This window comes from Bubalus bubalis, chromosome 2 (genome assembly GCF_019923935.1).
Source record: "Bubalus bubalis isolate 160015118507 breed Murrah chromosome 2, NDDB_SH_1, whole genome shotgun sequence".
NCBI lineage: Eukaryota > Metazoa > Chordata > Mammalia > Artiodactyla > Bovidae > Bubalus > Bubalus bubalis.
Window position 1 is genome coordinate 116,862,068 of NC_059158.1, and position 22,249 is coordinate 116,884,316.

Sequence of the window (22,249 nt, forward strand, 5' to 3'; positions counted from 1 at the left end):
CACACAGTGACAAGGGAGGTTGGGAAATGCATTTGTGTGTATCCAGGCAAAAAAATCAGGGGATAAAGGGGAAAATAAAGAATAGAGTAAGCAACTTTCAGACTCTCTTATAGGTAGTAATGACAGAGGATATTATAAACGAAGATGTGGAGGAGGAAAGCAAAGCCTATATAGGAATGAAGGAGTTGCCCCTATTCTGCACTTTCCACCTACCTCTATTGCAAGTAATTCCAGGCATTGAAACAGTCACACAGCAAAAGAATGGGAAGGAGAGGCAAAGGGCATTGTAAATCAGCAGTGTAAAACTGTGTACAGATAATTAGGATCATGTTTTGCACTATATCATTTTTTAGCCTTCTTAAAGTACTTTACATATGAAAGGATATTATTTTTCCAAATATGGAAATGTGAGAGTCAAGGTGTGAATGATCTTTCCAGCCTAACCATCTTAATTAGCAACAAGGTCACCTTTGGAAAATGCAAAATATTACCTAGAAGGATAGGCTTATTATGAAAAGAATCAAATCCTGTAGAAGTAGAGGAAAGAGCCAGATGAGGAGCTCATTAGCCTTGGGAAACTTATTGGTAAATTAGAGTCTGTGTGTATAGGGTCTCATTATTATAATCAGCAACTCTTTTCTTTATTTTTTAAAGGTAGCCAACCAGGTTGTGCAAGCCCTGCTCACTCAAAAGGTAGGTCACTTTCTGGCTTTATCATTTTCATAGTACTTACGTGAATAGATTGGAACTCACATTGTCAGACTAAAGGAAACTATGATTGATAGCTGCAATACTTTTTCATTTATTCAGTTAGGTTAAAATTGTATGTGTTTTAGATGGCATATGAACATCAATGACCAATAGATTCATAAAATTTAAACTCTTGGGAAAGTAATAGAAAGCTTTTTGAAGATGAAAGATTTCCATGGGCCTACCTAGATGAGTAGCAAACCTATCATTTTTATTTAGTAAATGTAAACGTTAAATAAGTTGATGGATTCCTCTGGCCTCTATAAAATGAATAGCCTCTGATGGACAGCATTAACAGAGGCCTAAAATTCAGCAAGAGATCTTTGAAGTTAGGAAGGTTATTTAACTTCTCTGGACCTTAATTCCTCTTCTGTAAAATAGAGATAGCAGTGTCCACCTCCCAGAACTTTTATGGTCACTCTATGAAAAGGAAGAGCTGTTCCCACAGAAACAGCTTTGTGGTAAAGATAAAGCAAATGTTGGTGCTAAATACTTGAAAGTTGCTGAGAGTAGATAGTAAGCCTTCTCTCCACAATTTTTTTTTTTAAGAGAGTTAACTATATGTAATGATGGATGTGTTAAGTATTTTGCTCTTGGTAATCATTCTACCATGTAATGTATATCAAATTATCACATCTTACACTTTAAGTATATACAATTACATATGTGAATTTCTCCTCAATAAAGTTAGGGGAAAAACAATTGTTAGTCTCTGAGCATGAAATTTTTATACCTTCTCCTTTGTTGTCATCTTATTCTGCCTTCAGATCATGTTATTGGGGCAGAATGGGTAAATGCAGGTAGTTTGCCCAAACTTAGCTAGTTTGGTGAATTTTATTGAACATTTCGCATCTCTTTCCATGATCTATCTGAGAGGCTGAATTCTAGTTCCTTCTTATTTTGTTTATTCTGAGTTACTGCTATATGAGATAGAGATATCCTCTTAAAAGAAAATGTGGGAACATGTGACTTGTTCAGGCAGATGTGACTTAGGAGAGTAAAATCACTTATGGCATTTAAATTTTTTTAGTTGAGAACAATTTTAGGGTTTGGCTACTTCTCATGAATGTACTTAAATAATTATTTTAAATGCATGCTATAAAGGCATTGTGATAACAGTTTTGCTAGACTTTCTCCCCCGACTACTTCTGTCAAAATATCATGCTTCCTGGTACAAATAATTTTAACTGGTTCAGATTTTACATTAACATTACATGAAGAGAGAGATTTGAGCACATTTATTAGGTTAGAGGTAGATTCAATTGTGAATAACAAAAATCCAAAATAATGGTGGCTTAAATCAGGTAACATAAAATTAAATCAGTTGTTTACTCCTCAGATCTAAATCTGCAGGTGGGGAGTACATAGCCAGCATGATGTCTTTGCTGCATAAAGTTTGTAGGGTCACTGGCATCATGGTTTCTATCTTGTTATTCTGTGGGATGTGGCCTCCATTTCCACAGTTACCTCATGGTCCAAAATGGCTGCTCTACCTCCAGTCATCACATTAATATTTTAGCCATCAGGAGGAACTGAAAGCCAAAGAAAAGGAAGAGGGTAAAAGACACACACCGGCTATCTTTTAAGAGAGCCTTCTAAAAGTTTACATACCTCCCTGTTTACAAACCTTAATTATGCAACCACACCCAAGGAAGCCAGTGATGGAGCCTTTCTTCTGGGTATGTGCCCAGTTGAAAAGTGATTGTCACCTGGTTGCAGAAGGGGAGAAACGTATGTTGAAGGACAAATCATGATTTCTGTCACAGCATATTTGAATACTTTTTCTCTTTCAAAGGCTTTAATTTCTCAGTTGCTTTTCCTCCTGTTCCTCCTCACTTAATTACAGATGTAAGGAATGCCAGGGAGCACTGTGCAGCTCTGCGTGTAACTGTTGAAAGACTTCTCATGCCTGTCTTTTTTAATGGTGCTTCAGAAAAGAGACAAGAAAACCATCTGGCACAATATATAGGAAAATGGGACCTTTCAGGTCAGCCACAAAAAAGTCGCTACACAAATTCAAGTAATAACTAGTAAACAGATAAATCTACCTTGGTACAGTTAAGCAGTAAGACACAAAAAGATGTGCTGCTGTGAGATAGCATACCTCAGGGACGCTGTGAGCAGGAAAAGATGCCAGAGCTTTCAGAGAGTCCAGAAGAATCATGTTCTGCAGAAACGTGCGCCTCCCAGTTTTTATAGAGACTGTAAAATTGTTACAAAAAGACTAAAATTTCTTTTTAATTAAGAGCACAATATGGGAAATAAGATGTACTCCAAAAGCAGATGAGAAACCAAAGAGTGATGTAGCTGATACAGAGTGAAAAACAGAAATCTTGAGTGAATTATCTAAGTCACACACACACATACACACACACACACACACACACACACACACACACACACACAAATCCTTGAGGTGAAATTATAGTCATAACCATACAGTTATGGAATATATCATTTGTTGTGACACAAAGGCAAATCTCCCATGACTTCTGTTCCTCCCTCAGCAACCAAAAAACTATTTTGCTGGCATACTGTGCATTGGCCCTGATAAGTATCTTGAAGTCAGAGTATATTTCCTTTCTAAGTACTGATAGGAAAAAAAAATTATTTCTATAAATTTAGCAGTTTCTGTTAAATGTATTGATACATATCATGTCCTGGTAAAGTAATTCAGTTTATCTCAAAAATCTACAGGTTTTCTTAAGAGAGCTGACTGTTCCTCCTTTAGATCAATAATGTTAAAGTGACAATATTTAACACAGCTCAATTCCAATTATGGCTCCAAATCATAGGTACAAGCCTGTAAGTGCAATCAGTAATCTGAGCCAAACTCATATTTTTGTCTGAAATATATTTTGTCTTCATTAAGACAATTACACACACTGAAAATTTAACTCTTCTATGTTCTTTTTTTAATTTTTTATTTTTTGCCACTAACACAAAGTTGGAAGAAAGGCATTTTTCCCTCTAGTTATTTTACAGTATATCAACAACCTCAGTCTTATCTTCATGTTCTTTAAAATAACCAAATATTCATGGTATGTTTTAAATTTTCCAATAAGAATTAAGACTCTTACATGGTGAAATCTAGCAACACAGCCATCCAGATAGAAGCAGAACACAATTTTGTAGCTTTAATCTAAACGAACTCCCAACTTCTATGTATTTCCCTTGTAGAAAGAGCAGTTGGGCCATCTGGGTCCACTTTTTTGGCAATGATGTGTGTAGGATCTGGTTTCCTTAGAGTCTGTTTATATTTACTGCGCACTTACAAGGAATCAGACTCCACGTCTAGCACTTTAAATGCACAAAATCATTTGGTTTTCACCACAGTCTTGTGAGTAGGACGATGAAGATAATTTCCCCATGGTTCCAGTTGCTACAAGTAGCAAAGCCCACATGTTAACCTGGGGTTATTGCATTCATACTCCATGCCTTTATCCTTTGCACCATTCAGCCTCCACAATCCCTTTCAGTCACTTAATGTTTTCTCCACTGTAGTTCAGCAAGCAGGGAAACACTGTGAAATTCAACAGATGGGTTGAAATCCAATCATTAGTCACATACGATTGCAAGAAATAAAGGGGCAATGTCACAGGTGGATTTCTTAAGACTTTTGGAAGCATTGCCAGCCCTTGCTAGCAAGGACATCCAGGATCTAACTTGCTTGGAGTCAAAAATGACTGTGAAATTGGAGCTCTTTCCAAATCAAGCTTTCTCAGAATCAGTCTTATTTTTGGATGATAGAATTTCCCAACTGCCAGGGACCTTAGTGAACGTTTAATCTTGAGCTTGTCAACGAGTTTTGATAATAGGCTCAATTTACTGTAATTACATAAACTGTTTAGCCATCACTCAGATTAAAAATGTTTTAATCCTAATGCCTTTTGGATGAAGGCTTCCAGTATTCAGTTTGCCACAAGACTCAGCACTTCCCATTGATTAGAACTGGCCTGATGCAGTGATACAATTATGTTACCTGTCTCACTGCTTTAAGTGTTTGATGTTGAGGTCCTTGGTTGGTCTGAGATGTGAACAATCTTTTACAGCAATGGCTTTTTTTTTAACTGAAGTATTAGCATTCTTAGAAGAGATAGGGATATGAGTGACAGACACTGAAAAGGATTGTGACAAGGAGAGGCTGGTGGATCTGGTGTCCAGTAAGTCTCAGGGAAGGATTGAGGTGGCGGCCCTTGACAAGCCATCTCATAAAGCAGCTGAGGCATCCCTTGTCTTGAAAGCCTGATTTTGTGCACTAACTCCATTTACAGGTGAGGAAACTTGAGGCATAACCAGAGTAAGTAACTTCCTCAAGACTGTGTGGGTAATAAGGACCAGAGTCCAGGGCCCTTAACTCTCAATCCAGTGTATTCCCATAATACATACTACCTCTGAAATAGTTATACCAGTATAGTAGCATTTTACATGATAAAATAAAATTTCAATAGTTTTGAACAATAATCTAGTGGTAATATCAGTATACATCAAGCTTCTAAGCAACCAACATTTTCCTAACTTTCCTTTAGCCTGGAGCTGGTAATGGTTTTGCTCTAAGTGCATAAAGTAACCATACTCCATAGCTACTACATAGCAGTGAATCCAGAATCTCGTTCAACCCCAAGCACAGAGGAAACTTGTTAGAAGTGCTGTGTGTGGGTCCTCCAGGGAAGTTGTGGCTTGGGATCATTAAGGTACACAGGAGCCTTTTAGACCAGTATACCACATTGCTCAGTATATTTTCCCCACATATCCAGCTGTAATATCTTTGTTTTCAGTTGAGAGTGGCATGCAGATTACGAATAAAACCAGCTATTTCCTTGAACCCAAAGACCACTGTACTTGCTTACATGAGATGGAATGTAGTCAAATCTTTGGCATTGTTTACTTCTTGATAAGAATTATACAACACATTCCCTTTTTTTTTTTTTTTTTTTGCTTCAATAGACACAACCCTATATTTTATTTTTAGTGAGGTCCTCCTCTTGAGACCTGAGAGGTACTAGGGAGTCAGAGAAATAGAAGAGAAAAAGTTGTGCGTGAGGACAGATGGTCCAGCCCTTATGAGGAGCCATGATCTCAGAGGCTGGCATCTAAACAGAAAAATTCTTTAGTTTCTAATGCCTTTCCTGGGAGGCATAGTGTAGTTCCTGTCTCTGTAACCGACAGAGTCAGCATTAATGGTCCTTTCACCCAGCCTCAAAATGTCCTACATGCGTTTATGGCAGTGGGTTCTCACTGTGAGCCCAGAGGAAGAAAAGACGGCCAGCTGACACTCTCTGCCCAGGTCTCACTGTAGTCATCAGAAAAATTATTGTTTTTCTCTCTCTCTTTCTATCTTTCCAGTCTGGTTGACTTATGTGTGTGCGCATGGGTACCCACATGGTTTTGATTACAGTTTCTTGGAGTGAGAGCTGTCTGGCATCATTTACCATCCACAGCTTGAGTGAAGAAAGGAAGAATGGTAGAACAACACAGAATATTCTTTAATATCTACAAACTTTCTCTGCAGCTCATGTCTATTGGTCAGTGATGATAAGACCTGCATCACATTCCTAAAGCCCTTTGTTTTCCCCTCTTCTGTGTACTGATCTAGATAAGCCAAGAGTGATAAATGGTTCTCAAGGTCAATAAATTGTGTTCCTGCTAATGAACTTTTACTGCCTTAAGTAATAGTAATGGCCATGGAAATTTGGGCACTGGTACAAAAACTCGTTATAGAATATATTGATTTTTTTCCCTTCTTTTTTTTTTTTTTAAACTCATCTGAAGAGATCTTTTCAAGTTATTTTCAGTTTTGCTGCTAAAAACAGTTGCTGGTATTCCTTACAAGTCTCCTTTCTCCTTGCAAATCCACACTCATATGCTTCTGTCTCCACCCCTCCCCCTGCAAGTGAGAATGATTGTGTTTTCCCACCCAGTAGGTACTATTAATATTTATTTACCTCACAGTCAAGTTTTATTAATTGCTTAATTAGCAGTAGTGAAAACAATTAGTGTTTGGGAGCAGGGAGTGTTATATACATGCTAAGAGCAAAAATTAGCATAAGTGAAACACAGAGGTTGAATTCTAAATAAAGACAACAAATCTAGCCTTTTAATTTGAGCAGTGCCTAGGCCTCCAAAAGAGCCTCTGCCAAGTGGCATGCATGTTTACGGGTGCTCACACCCACTGCCCCTAATTTATAGCCACTGCCTTCCTAGAGCTTATACCTGGGTGCTTTGCTCTGACATGACGTTCCTTTGCTCTGCTCTTCATTAGTAGGCAGCAATCAGTTGAAAACATCCTAAGCATAGGCTTCCTATTTACCTAAAAAGGTGAGGGGAGTATAAGCTGCGCATTGAGCTATTATGCCGTGCCCTGTCTCTTTGCCTTCTGTAAATGGATTGGATAAGCCTGGAAATGATGATGGACCTCAGGTAAAGCCTTGGAAGATGCTAATAGATCTCTCTCTAGCTGCACACTCAGGTTGCACATGGTTATGTATGGCACACACCTACTAACCTCTGTGACTCTGGGGAGCAGAGCTGTGGACTGGCACTTTATCTTGCTTGCAGAGCCTTAAGTAAGATCTTAGTTGCCCAACCTGCAGTTGCCCCACATCAGAATATGTAGATGGATAAACTAGTAGTATATCCCACCATCACTAGAGAGTAAAAGAATTCACCATAATCTTCCCCTTTAACAACATAATCACACAAGTTTACTAAGCTCCTGCTACTCTGTGGGGTACTGTACTAGATGATGCAAGAAAAGTGTCAGATAGTATGCTCATGCTGGTGTTTCTGTATCTTCTTACGCTTTTTGAGGAACATGTTACCTAATCGACAACATTAAGTCCAAAGCATGAAAGAAAATCAACACAAAGCAGTCTGTGACATTAACTAAATGTCACAGAAGAAGCATTGAGGGCTTACTGGAGTTCAGAAAAGGGAGCAGATAAAAGTGGAGGATGCCAGATTAAAGCATCAGGAAGGAGACAGAATTTGAGCTGGGTGTCACTTGGACTGGAAGAATGAGGAGGTGGATGAGAAGCCAGAGGGAGGTGAGGCAGGAAGGATGGTGTCAGAATGCATGGCACTTTCGAGAACAAGCAGAGCCTTGTTCTTCACATGCTAAGAGCAGAAGCCTGTAAAAAAAAAATCATGAAATAGTGTAAGATAAAGTTTGAAATACGGAAAAGGGTCAGCTTTTGAAGAACCTTGCCTTGGGGCTTTATTCTACCTGGTCTTTCTTGAACCTCTTCAGAGGATGTAGACATGTCAGTACAAGTATCTTTATTGTAAGTTTGTTTGGAAAGAAGCTCCATGGGATTCCAGAGAATCCTAAAGCTCCGTTTTCTCAGCTCCCCTCATGAAAGCTGGGGGAGAGTTCTCGGTGATGTTTTAACTATTATTCAGAAGAGCTGCTCTAAGGGGATGCCGAGGTATGGTTCTTCCACTCCTTCCCCAGCACTAAGACCAGAACACCCCCAAACGATATGAAAATCCACTAGTGTAGAGGATGGGAAAGTTCCAAGCGGCCTTGTAAGCCTTCACTTCACAGTTGCTTCCCTCCATCTAAATGCATCACTGATTCGATTAGCAACCGCATTGAGAGTTTCAGCTCGTTTCCACAAATGACAGCGAAGGGCTCCGTCAAAAGTGATAGTTTCTTTAGTTCATCAAATCTCTATTCACTGCAAAAACAGCACTGTCCTTGTGGCTTGTGCTTGATGATTGCTTTTATGAAGACAGTGAAAGGCCAATATAGGTGGAAGCTTAAATTGACTTTATACCGCTGAGATTTACCATCTTTAAAAATAGCATGCTAGATTAATGCATTTCTGATTTCAAGGTGCTGTTTTGTTGTTGTTGTTGTTGTTTTTATTGGCTTTCCTGAACTTAATAATTCTATCACACAATGGGCTGTGGAAGAAAACATTATGTGTGATTTATTTCTGGGGGTTTGAAGGCTAAAAATAGTATTTTTTACTAATGTGTTTGAAATAGCCGATGAAATATGGTTATAATATGCAAAGCTATCTTTCAATTATAGACTTTTTTTTTCCTTTCAATGTGTTTTTTGCAGGATCTCAGGGAGGAATGTGTAAAGTTGAAAACAAGAGTGTTTGATTTGGAACAACAGAATCGAACGCTAAGCATCCTTTTCCAACAGCGAGTCAGACCAACTTCTGATCTCCTCCTCCAGGTATGTGTTTTTGTGGAAAACAGTCTTCGCTACTGAAATGCTATTGACAAGAAGTGACTTAAGTTCAAAAGTTACCACTGTCTTCATGGGCAAGACATACTGCCTCAGAATATCCATTTTCTCCCCACTCAAGGGGTGTCATTAAAATTTGAACATCTCTTAAATTTCTGACTCATAAAGGAATGCATCAACAAACAATAAACAGGTAAAAGGAAACAATCAGAGGTATCATCTGGTTAACTCAGTGAAACTGGGAAATGGAGTCAGAAAATAATTGATTGCTTTGGGAACCAGTATTAGTACGTTTGCACTCCATGATGAGCAAGGCAGAGTTTTATGTAATGGCCAAAGAGCATTTCTTTATTTCAAACACTCTGTAATTAAAAAAAACAGCTGAGGTTTGCTGTGCTTTCATATCTCTCTCTAGGCAGCCTGCATCCTCACAAGCTAAGACTTCCTCCACTCTGCCTCAGTATTTTACAGGTTCTCTTTGTCGAAGTGTTCTCACCAAACTCTTTCAGTTGCTTTTATAACAGGCAAAGTCATGGAAAGTCAGACCATTTGAATCATTTTGAAGCTGTCTCTGAGAAAGTGCTATAAAATATATTTGAGTGCAGAAAGACACATGGATTGGCAGAGGGGTCTAGAAAGCTGATATTTGCCATTGCCTATTTTTAAAAAAAATCCTCTTAATGTGCGTATTTGTCAAACAAGCTCCAATGAGCCTTGCTCAGAGCCCTTTTGAGACCAAGCTGGCATGGAGTATGTGGGGTTTCACAGGGACAGTGTACACTGTGTGAAGGATAAACCCCAGCTGCCTGGCTAAGGGGAAGGAGAAAGAGATATGCTCTAGACTAGCCTGTCTAGTACTGTAGCCACTAGCCAAATGGCACTATTGAAATTTTAAATTTAAGTTTCTATGTCAAACTCCTCAGATTGCAAGTGTTGAAAAGCCACACATGACCAGCAGCTACCATATTAGACAGTGTTTGTATAGAACATTTCTGTCATCTAGAAAGTTCAGCATGTTTCCAGATGGTTGAGACGGTGTTGCTAATTTACCCTCTGAACTTTGACACAAACATCTTGGCCTGACTACTCAGGGAAATAATGAGAAATTGTAGTTCATGTCAGAGAAACAAAGATGTTTGGTAAAGCCTCTCTTCAAAATGTAATCCCCCACACACACACAAATGAAAAGAGCTCTCTGAATTGTAAAATAGATCTCATGTCTTAATTTTCTCTCTGCTTTATCTATTAGTGCTTAATTCATAATTTATGGGTCACAAATTGTGTGGAAAAAAAATCATCTCTCTCTATTCTGTTTCCTGATCCCAGCCACGATAAATGTTGGTCAGAGAGAATCTTGGATCTGTAAAAAGTTGTATCTCATTTGCTCTCTTATAATCAAGATCCAATATTGTAATTACTTCTAACAGCTGTTGCATGTTCATGAGTTTTTCTGTTTTGCCTGTTTTAACTTGAGGCTTTTCTGGAATAACTTTTAAGGATCTCTAGTCCCTGCTTATGAATCACGATGGTTTATTTTCATTAGCTGTCACAAAGTTCTTAAATACACATCCAAATGGCAGAGGATGGTGTTTGTTCTAACAACAGAACTCAGTATTTATTCATTGGGTGTTTTCCGCCAACACACTGCTGCTGCTGCTGCTGCTAAGTCACTTCAGTCGTGTCCGACTCTGTGCAACCCCAGAGATGGCAGCCCACCAGGCTCCCCCATCCCTGGGATTCTCCAGGCAAGAACACTGGAGTGGGTTGCCATTTCCTTCTCCAATGCATAAAAGTGAAAAGTGAAAGTGAAGTCGCTCAGTCATGTCTGACTCTTCGCGACCCCATGGACTGCAGCCTTACCACTATTTCTCCCCAAATGGATCTCTTTTCCAGGAGCCATTCTAATTTAAATGAAATTTGTAAAAGATGAGCTGACAATATTAGTAGTTCTGCAAGGTAGAATAATAAGGGTGATGCCTGCCTTCTAACATGTAAGAACATCATAATCATTGCTGGCTTTTCAGGTGGTCTGTTCCTCATGTGACCTGTGATTTTTGTTTTTTTTTTTCTTTCTTTCTGATGGCATAAATGCGTATCATGGAGCACGGGCTAAAGTAGAAGCAATTTGAGTTTGTTTTGCACCGCACCCGTGGAAGCGCTGTAATTATTTGTTGATTGAAATAAATGACCCAGATTCATTCTGAAAGCTGGAGAGTTACTTTACATATGCTGAAGAGAGGTTTACATCCCTACCTCTTCTGAATGTTTCCTGTCTGTGTGGATGCTTTGGAACTATGCAACCATGCTGGTCCAGCCCAGTCTGTTGGAGGGCATGGCTGGTGAGTGCAGCAAATCCATCAGTATGCCTAGTCCTGAGTATGATAGATGTTTTAGGTTCTGCCCATGGACTACAGGTTCAGTACAATTTTTCATCCTATCTTAAAAAACTGCATTAATTGTCATCTGCTGAATACAGCCTAATGATTCTGTATAATCTAAGTAGCTACCTAAAGAGAGATACAGAAAGAAGATTGTTGAACACATTGTGAGTTTAGTAGATACATTGTAAGTAGTGGAAAAGAAAATAATTTATAAAAATAGTTAATTCTTTGTCCCTCAAAAATAGAGAATGAGAGGGTTACCTGGATATTACTTAGCATATTCTGATATAGGAGGAGTAAAAAGGGTTAGTTCTAAGGGCTAATTGTCAGATTCTCGGAAACTTACAAAGAGAACCAGGTTGGTGATGGGAAAGAAAAGAAGCCTAACCTGAAATTTAAATCTTAAGAATGGCCATAAACTTCTCTGATGGTCCCAGTTTACAGTAAAGCATCTCTCGGACTATGGACAGTAATAAATCAGATTAAGAAGTTCCTTTATATTAAAAGAATTTTTTTAATTCTGATGAATTAAGAAACTGGTATAGCAAATAAAGTCCAAAAGTAACATTCTTAATGGAATTGGAGTCTCTAACTTTATTCAAACTTACTGGTCAGATTAAATAATGCTCACCTTTGCCACTTACAAATCATATTAAATAACACTCTCAATTTATTGAACTAGCAGAGAGCTCTCTACCAAGAATACTTACTTCTCTGACCAGTTGAGTTATGAATGAGTTATGTTTGTAACTCATTCTCACATGACTATCATTTGTCTTGGTAATTATGTGATTTTAAGTACATTATAAACCAATGAAATGTGGTGCAAAAAGAACTGTTTCTATAAAACAAAGTTGAATGCTTCAAAAGCATGTAAAGGCATATCTCTAAAAGAGTGGGATCAAATAATATTTGTGTCTAATGCAAAAACAAAAAAAATTGTGGGAGAAGGGGAGTTATATTAAATGTAGAGGCATGCTGCATGCAAGTTGTTTCTCAAGTGGTTTTAAGTTCTTGTTCCACTGTTAAGAAAAACAAAACCTAGCATGTGTTTGATGCCAAAAAAGACATTGGAAGATCTAATAATAGGATCCCTGGAAAAGCAGCAGCCTTGGCCCTATTAAAAAAAAGAATGTTATTTAACAAGCACATAATGCTTACGATGTCAAATACTGTTCTCCAACCTTTACAGTGTTCATCAGTGTACTCTCCATTGTAGTCCTGTGAGGTAGGAACTGTGTCTGTACCCATTTTACAGATGGGGACACTTAGGCACAAAGAGCCTCTGTCACCCAGCGGTAACTGACAGAGTAGAGATTTAAGTCCATGGTCTGGGTCCAGGTACTCCCTTTCACTTCCCATCTGTGCTCCCTTTGCATGGAACACAGATGGACATGAGGATCATTTTCTGATGCTGTACTCTGACATTTCGATTAACCAGCCCACTTGTGATCAAATCAGATCAAAGGGCTTCTGCAGTGTAATCACAGTAAGGAGCCTACCATATTTACACATTTCTGAAAGCCTCTTGCTTCGTGGCATTCACAACTTTCCCCTCTCTTGTGTATTCTGCCCTGTCTTCTTTTGGACACCTGTGTTATCGTTATATTGATAGGACATCATTCTCAAATTTTCTGCCTAACACAGTTTTCTTTTTTTTCTTTTCCTTTTTATCTGATATTTCAAAGGGTCCTATACTCATATCTCTGGATGAAAATAGAAAGCAAAGAATGTTGTAGTGTAGATTATTCTCACAAACAGTTGAGAATCTGACAATTTAGAACCACAGTGTAAAAATATGCTGTCACTTCTGAGAGTATTGACTTCTTTTTGCTAGTGTTTTGTTTTATATTATTATTTCAGATGAGATGAGACAATTTTATTTTATTTTTTTAAATTTTATTTTATTTTTAAACTTTACATAATTGTATTAGTTTTGCCAAATATCAAAATGAATCCGCCACAAGTATACATGTGTTCCCCATCCTGAACCCTCCTCCCTCCTCCCTCCCCATTCCATCCCTCTCGGTCATCCCAATGCACCAGCCCCAAGCATCCAGTATCGTGCATTGAACCTGGACTGGCAACTCGTTTCATACATGATATTTTACATGTTTCAATGCCATTCTCCCAAATCTTCCCACCCTCTCCCTCTCCCACAGATTCCATAAGACTGTTCTATACATCAGTGTCTCTTTTGCTGTCTCGTACACAGGGTTATTGTTACCATCTTTCTAAATTCCATATATATGCGTTAGTATACTGTATTGGTGTTTTTCTTTCTGGCTTACTTCACTCTGTATAATAGGCTCCAGTTTCATCCACCTCATTAGAACTGATTCAACTGTATTCTTTTTAATGGCTGAGTAATACTCCATTGTGTATATGTACCACTGCTTTCTTATCCATTCATCTGCTGATGGACATCTAGGTTGCTTCCATGTCCTGGCTATTATAAACAGTGCTGCGATGAACATTGGGGTACACATATCTCTTTCCCTTCTGGTTTCCTCAGTGTGTATGCCCAGCAGTGGGGTTGCTGGATCATAAGGCAGTTCTATTTCCAGTTTCTTAAGGAATCTCCACACTGTTCTCCATAGTGGCTGTACTAGTTTGCATTCCCACCAACAGTGTAAGAGGGTTCCCTTTTCTCCACATCCTCTCCAGCATTTATTACTTGTAGACTTTTGGATCGCAGCCATTCTGACTGGTGTGAAATGGTACCTCATAGTGGTTTTGATTTGCATTTCTCTGATAATGAGTGATGTTGAGCATCTTTTCATGTGTTTGTTAGCCATCTGTATGTCTTCTTTGGAGAAATGTCTATTTAGTTCTTTGGCCCATTTTTTGATTGGGTCATTTATTTTTCTGGAGTTGAGCTGTAGGAGTTGCTTGTATATTCTCGAGATTAGTTGTTTGTCAGTTGCTTCATTTGCTATTATCTTCTCCCATTCTGAAGGCTGTCTTTTCACCTTGCTAATAGTTTCCTTTGATGTGCAGAAGCTTTTAAGGTTAATTAGGTCCCATTTGTTTATTTTTGCTTTTATTTCCAATATTCTGGGAGGTGGGTCATAGAGGATCCTGCTGTGATGTGTGTCAGAGAGTGTTTTGCCTGTGTTCTCCTGTAGGAGTTTTATAGTTTCTGGTCTTACGTTTAGATCTTTAATCCATTTTGAGTTTATTTTTGTGTATGGTGTAAGAAAGTGTTCTAGTTTCATTCTTTTACAAGTGGTTCACCAGATTTCCCAGCACCACTTGTTAAAGAGATTGTCTTTAATCCATTGTATATTCTTGCCTCCTTTGTCAAAGATAAGGTGTCCATATGTGCATGGATTAATCTCTGGGCTTTCTATTTTGTTCCATTGATCTATATTTCTGTCTTTGTGCCAGTACCATACTGTCTTGATAACTGTGGCTTTGTAGTAGAGCCTGAAGTCAGGTAGGTTGATTCCTCCAGTTCCATTCTTCTTTCTCAAGATCGCTTTGGCTATTTGAGGTTTTTTGTATTTCCATACAAATTGTGAAATTATTTGTTCTAGCTCTGTGAAGAATACTGTTGGTAGCTTGATAGGGATTGCATTGAATCTATAGATTGCTTTGGGTAGTATACTCATTTTTACTATATTGATTCTTCCAATCCATGAACATGGTATATTTCTCCATCCGTTAGTGTCCTCTTTGATTTCTTTCACCAGTGTTTTATAGTTTTCTATATATAGGTCTTTAGATTCTTTAGGTAGATATATTCCTAAGTATTTTATTCTTTCCGTTGCAATGGTGAATGGAATTGTTTCCTTAATTTCTCTGTTTTCTCATTATTAGTGTATAGGAATGCAAGTGATTTCTGTGTGTTGATTTTATATCCTGCAACTTTACTATAGTCATTGATTAGTTCTAGTAATTTTCTGGTGGAGTCTTTAGGGTTTTCTATGTAGAGGATCATGTCATCTGCAAACAGTGAGAGCTTTACTTCTTCTTTTCCAATTTGGATTCCTTTTATTTCTTTCTCTGCTCTGATTGCTGTGGCCAAAACTTCCAAAACTATGTTGAATAGTAATGGTGAAAGTGGGCACCCTTGTCTTGTTCCTGACTTTAGAGGAAATGCTTTCAATTTTTCACCATCGAGGATAATGTTTGCTGTGGGTTTGTCATATATAGCTTTGATTATGTTGAGGTATGTTCCTTCTATTCCTGCTTTCTGGAGAGATTTTATCATAAATAGATGTTGAATTTTGTCAAAGGCTTTCTCTGCATCTATTGAGATAATCATATGGTTTTTATTTTTCAATTTGTTAATGTGGTATATTACATTGATTGATTTGCGGATATTGAAGAATCCTTGCATCCCTGGGATAAAGCCCACTTGGTCATGGTGTATGATCTTTTTAATGTGTTGTTGGATTCTGATTGCTAGAATTTTGTTAAGGATTTTTGCATCTATGTTCATCAGTGATATTGGCCTGTAGTTTTCTTTTTTTGTGGGATCTTTGTCAGGTTTTGGTATTAGGGTGATGGTGGCCTCATAGAATGAGTTTGGAAGTTTACCATCCTCTGCAATTTTCTGGAAGAGTTAAAGCAGGATAGGTGTTAGCTCTTCTCTAAATTTGTGGTAGAATTCAGCTGTGAAGCCGTCTGGACCTGGGCTTTTGTTTGCTGGAAGATTTTTGATTACAGTTTCAATTTCCGTGCTTGTGATGAGTCTGTTAAGATTTTCTATTTCTTCCTAGTCGAGTTTTGGGAAGTTGTACTTTTCTAAGAATTTGTCCATTTGTTCCATGTTGTCCATTTTATTGGCATATAATTGTTGATAGTACTCTCTTATGATCCTTTGTATTTCTGTGTTGTCTGTTGTGATCTCTCCATTTTCATTTCTAATTTTATTGATTTGATTTTTCTCCCTTTGTTTCTTGATGAGTCTGGCTAATGGTTTGTCAGTTTTATTTATCCTTTCAAAAAACCAGCTTTTGGTTTTGTTGATTTTTGCTATGATCTCTTTTGTTTCTTTTGCATTTATTTCTGCTCTAAGTTTTAAGATTTCTTTCCTTCTACTAACCCTGGGGTTCTTCATTTCTTCCTTTTCTAGTTGCTTTAGGTGTAGAGTTAGGTTATTTATTTGACTTTTTTCTTGTTTCTTGAGGTGTGCCTGTATTGCTATGAACTTTCCCCTTAGGACTGCTTTTACCGTGTCCCACAGGTTTTGGGTTGTTGTGTTTTCATTTTCATTCGTTTCTATGCAAATTTTGATTTCTTTTTTGATTTCTTCTGTGATTTGTTGGTTATTCAGCAGCGTGTTGTTCAGCCTCCATATGTTGGAATTTTTAATAGTTTTTCTCTTGTAATTGAGATCTAATCTTACTGCATTGTGGTCAGAAAAGATGCTTGGAATGATTTCTATTTTTTTGAATTTACCAAGGCTAGCTTTATGGCCCAGGATGTGATCTATCCTGGAGAAGGTTCCATGTGGGCTTGAGAAAAAGGTGAAATTCATTGTTTTGGGGTGAAATGTCCTATAGATATCAATTAGGTCTAACTGGTCTATTGTATCATTTAAAGTTTGTGTTTCCTTGTTAATTTTCTGTTTAGTTGATCTATCCATAGGTGTGAGTGGGGTATTAAAGTCTCCCACTATTATTGTGTTATTGTTAATTTCTCCTTTCATACTTGTTAGCATTTGTCTTACATACTGCGGTGCTCCCGTGTTGGGTGCATGTATATTTATAATTGTTATATCTTCTTCTTGGATTGATCCTTTGATCATTATGTAGTGACCAACTTTGTCTCTTTTCACAGCCTTTGTTTTAAAGTCTATTTTATCTGATATGAGTATTGCTACTCCTGCTTTCTTTTGGTCCCTATTTGCATGGAAAATCTTTTTCCAACCCTTCACTTTCAGTCTGTATGTGTCCCCTGTTTTGAGGTGGGTCTCTTGTAGACAACATATGTAGGGGTCTTGTTTTTGTATCCATTCAGCCAGTCTTTGTCGTTTGGTTGGGGCATTCAACCCATTTACGTTTAAGGTAATTACTGATAAGTATGATCCCTTTGCCATTTACTTTATTGTTTTGGGCTCGAATTTATACACCGTTTTTGTGTTTCCTGTCTAGAGAATATCCTTTAGTATTTGTTGGAGAGCTGGTTTGGTGGTGCAGAATTCTCTCAGCTTTTGCTTGTCTGAAAAGCTTTTGATTTCTCCTTCATACTTGAATGAGATCCTTGCTGGGTACAATAATCTGGGCTGTAGGTTATTTTCTTTCATCACTTTAAGTATGTCTTGCCATTCCCTCCTGGCTTGAAGAGTTTCTATTGAAAGATCAGCTGTTATCCTTATGGGTATTCCCTTGTGTGTTATTTGTTGTTTTTCCCTTGCTGCTTTTAATATTTGTTCTTTGTGTTTGATCTTTGTTAATTTGATTAATATGTGTCTTGGGGTGTTTCGCCTTGGGTTTATCCTGTTTGGGACTCTCTGGGTTTCTTGGACTTGGGTGATTATTTCCTTCCCCATTTTAGGGAAGTTTTCAACTATTATCTCCTCAAGTATTTTCTCATGGTCTTTCTTTTTGTCTTCTTCTTCTGGGACCCCTATGATTCGAATGTTGTAGCGTTTAATATTGCCCTGGAGGTCTCTGAGATTGTCCTCATTTCTTTTAATTCGTTTTTCTTTTATCCTCTCTGATTCATTTATTTCTACCATTCTATCTTCTAATTCACTAATCCTATCTTCTGCCTCTGTTATTCTACTATTTGTTGCCTCCAGAGTGTTTTTAATTTCACTTATTGCATTATTCATTATATATTGACTCTTTTTTATTTCTTCTAAGTCCTTGTTAAACCTTTCTTGCATCTTCTCAATCCTTGCCTCCAGGCTATTTATCTGTGATTCCATTTTAATTTCAAGATTTTGGATCAATTTCACTATCATTATTCGGAATTCTTTATCAGGTAGATTCCCTATCTCTTCCTCTTTTGTTTGGTTTGGTGGGCATTTATCCTGTTCCTTTATCTGCTGGGTATTCCTCTGTCTCTTCATCTTGTTTAAATTGCTGAGTTTAGGGTGTCCTTTCTGTATTCTGGCAGTTTGTGGAGTTCTCTTTATTGTGGCGTTTCGTCACTGTGTGTGGGTTTGTGCAGGTGGCTTGTCAAGGTTTCCTGGTTAGGGAAGCTTGTGTCGATGTTCTGGTGGATGGAGCTGTATTTCTTCTCTCTGGAGTGTAATGAAATGTCCAGTAATGAGTTATGAGATGTCTATGGTTTTGGGGTGACTTTGGGCAGCCTGTATCTTGAAGCTCAGGGCTGTGTTCCTTTGTTGCTGGAGTATTTGCTTGTTATGTCTTGCCCTGGAACTTGTTGGCCCTTGTGTGGTGCTTGGTTTCAGTGTCGGTATGGAGGCGTTTGATGAGCTCCTGTCAATTAATGTTCCTTGGAGTCAGGAGTTCCCTGGAGTCAGGGTTTGGACTTAAGCCTCCTACTTCCAGTTATCAGTCTTATTTTTACAGTAGTTTCAAAACTTCTCCTTCTATACACCACCATTGATAAAACATCTACGTTAAAGATGAAAAGTTTCTCTACTGTAAGGGTCACTCAGAGAGGTTCACAGCGTTACATGGAGAAGAGAAGAGGGAAGAGGGAGTTAGAGGTGACCCAAATGAGATGAGGTGGAATCAATAGTGGAGAGAGTGGGCTAGCCAGCAGTCACTTCCTTATGTGCACTCCACAACTGGACCGCTCAGAGATGTTCACGGAGTTATACAGAGAAGAGAAGAAGGAGGCAGGAGACAGAGGTGGCCAGAAGGATAAAAGGGGGAAATGAAAAGGAGGGAGACAGATCCAGCCAGTAATCAGTTCCCTAAGTGTTCTCCACCGTCTGGAACACATAGAAATTCACAGAGTTGGGTAGAGTAGAGAGGGGTTAGGGAGGAGATACAGGCGACCTGATGGAGAAAACGGAGAGTCCAAAGGGAGAGAGAGCAGTCAAGCCAGTAATCTCGTTCCCTAGTGAAAAATGGGTCCTGAAGATTGGGTTCTTAAAGGTACAAAATTGGTAACAAATACATAAAAGCAAAAATTAAAAATCTCGAGTAGAGTTTGGAATTTCAAAAATGCGATGTTAATGAAAAGAAGAAGGAAAAGAAAGACAGAAAAAACGAACAAAGAAAAACAAACAAGGTCATGAAAATTATAAAGAAACTACAGGTACAAAATTGATAACTAATACCAAAAAGCAAAAATTAAAAATCTAGAGTAGAGTTTGGAATTTCAAAAATACAATGTTAAAAAAGAAAAAAAGAAGAAGAAAAATAAAGAGAGAAAACAAACAAACCAACAAAAACAATGGAGATAAGACAATTTTAAAATTCTTCTTGTGCTTCTGATGTATTTTTCCTTCCCTGAATTTATTTTCAGAGTGTAAATCTCTCCAAGAGTCTTATTTGACACTGCACAACACACTCACCTCTCCACCTGTCCTTAAGCAATGAACCCTGCTTTCTGAGAACCAGTCTAATTCCCCTGCCATTCATGGGCCTTCCAGAGTCATGGTGGTCCTCAATGAACTTCTCTGCTGGAGCTTCCATAGTATTAGTAATCTATACCACTGTGTAAGCAGTTCATTCACTGTCCTGTATACAGTTATAGAATCCTAGTCTCTCATGGTACTGATGGTGGAGGTCACACAGTGGAGCCCCCATAACTCGGGATGTCACGTTAACTTTTATTTCACCTAAATAGAAATCTCCTTGAGGGTAGTAGCTATGCTGAATGTAGCATTTTACCCACCCACAATATCATTCATAATATGTATTCAGTGTATGCTTTGATGGCTTAACCTTAATTCAGTATATTTCAATGAAATTTTATTTTGTGTATGTTGGGAGTGGTGTTTCTTTTTGTTTGTTTTTTTGTATGCAACAATCTAATTGCCTTTATTCTTCTAGTTTAATTGAGGTATAACTGACATATAACATTGTATATGTTTAAGGTACACAGTATAATGATTTGATATATGTATATATTGCAAAACTGACATTACAATAAATCTAATTAACATCTGTTAGTATGTACAGATTTTTTTTTTTTTGTAATGACGGCTTTTATGATTTCCTAGTGGATTTCAAATATGCAGTATGGTATTATTAACTATGGTCACCATGCAGTACATTACATCTCCAGAACCTATTGACCTTAATAACTGGAAGTTGGTACCTTTTTATCCCCTTTATCAGTTTCCCCAACTCCCCATCCCCCACCAATCTGTTCTCTCAATGAGTTAGTTTTTTTTTAATTCTACATATAAGTGAGATCATGCAATTTTTACTGTCTGTCCAAATTATTTCATTTAGTATAATGTCCTCCCTGTCCATCCATACTGTCATAAATGGCAAGATTTCATAATTTTTATGGCTGAATAGTGTTCTATCATCTATATATATATAAATTTATAAATATATCTCTAAAAATATATAAATATATCTTATGAATTGAAAATATACATACCATATATATCACATTTTCTCTATCCATTTATCCATCTGTGAAGACAGGTTTGGGCTCTTTGGCTGTTTCCCCATTTTGGCTCTTATAAATAATGCTGAAGTTAACATGATATACAGATAATCGCTTCTTTGGTATAGTCATTTCATTTCTCTTGAGTGTATGCTTTAACTGGAATGGTTAGATTATATTGTAGTTCTGTTTGTAATTATTTGAATCATATCCATACTGTTCTCCATTGTAGCTATACCAATTTGTATTCCTACTAACAGTGTACAGGGTTATTTTTTCTCCACAACCTTAACAGCACTGTTATCTCTTATTTTTTGATAATGCATTCTAACGGGAAAAGTGATAACCCATATGATTTTGATTTGCATTTAACTAATGATTAGTGATGTTGAGCACCTTTCCATGTACCTGTTGGTTCTTTGAATATTTTCTTTGAAAAAAGACATATCCTTTGCCCACTTTTTAATTGGCTTTGATATTTTGCTTTTGAGTTATACAAGTTCCTTTTTTGCTTTAGATACTAACCCCTTACCAGATATGTGACTTGCAAATATTTTCTTCCATTCTGTACTTTGTCTCTTTATTTTGTTGATGGTTTCCTTGCAGTGCAGAAGCTCTTTAGTTTGACACAGTGCCACTTATTTATTTTTGATTTTGTTGCTTAAACTTTAGGTGTCATGTCCAAGAAATCATTGCCAAGACCAATGTCCAGGAGGTTTTTTTGTTTTTTTTTTCTGTATGATTTATTCTAGGAATTTTGTAGTTTCAGGTCTTATATTTAAGTCATTAATCCATTTGAGTTAATTTTTATGAATGATATAAGATAGGGGTTTAGTTTAATTCTTTTAAATGTGAATATCCAGTTTTCCCATCACCATTCATTGAAGAGCTTGTCATTTCTCCACTGAGCGCTTTTGGCTCCCATGTCAGATATTAGTGACTGTATCATACACGGATTTATTTCAGGATTCTTGATTCTATACCATTGTCTGTGTGTCTGTTTTTATGCCAGTACCATACTGTTTTGATTTCTATTGCTTTATAATGTAATTTAAAATCAGAAAGTGTTATTCTTCTACCTCTGTTCTTCTTTATCAGGACTCCTTTGCCAATTAAGCATCTTTTGTGATTCCAAACAAATTTTAGGATTTGTTTTCTATTTCTTAAAAAAAAAAATGCCACTGGAATCTTGATAAGGGCTGCATTGAATCAATATATGACTTAAGTAGTATGGACATTTTAATGATATTAATTTCTCTAATCTATGAACTCAAGAAAGCTTTCCACTAATTTGTGTCATCTTCAGTTTTTTCATTAGTGTCTTATAGTTTTCATTGTAGAAATATTACATTTCCTTGGTAAGATTTATTCCTAAGTATTTTATTCTTTTCAGTACTATTGTAAATGGGATTTTTTG

The 22,249-nt window shown here is 37.4% G+C and overlaps 1 protein-coding gene across 7 annotated transcripts in view; it reads left to right on the forward strand.

Moving 5' to 3' along the window:
• The window catches only part of NCKAP5 (NCK associated protein 5), a 1,209,945-nt gene that overhangs the window by 969,314 nt on the left and 218,382 nt on the right, over positions 1–22,249 (forward strand). For all 7 annotated transcript variants that reach the window (XM_044936196.2, XM_025261907.3, XM_044936194.2 and 4 more), the window contains exons 9-10: positions 655–693; positions 8,822–8,941. In XM_044936196.2, the coding sequence (XP_044792131.2) occupies positions 655–693; positions 8,822–8,941 (159 nt within the window). The remainder of the gene's footprint in view (positions 1–654; positions 694–8,821; positions 8,942–22,249) is intronic.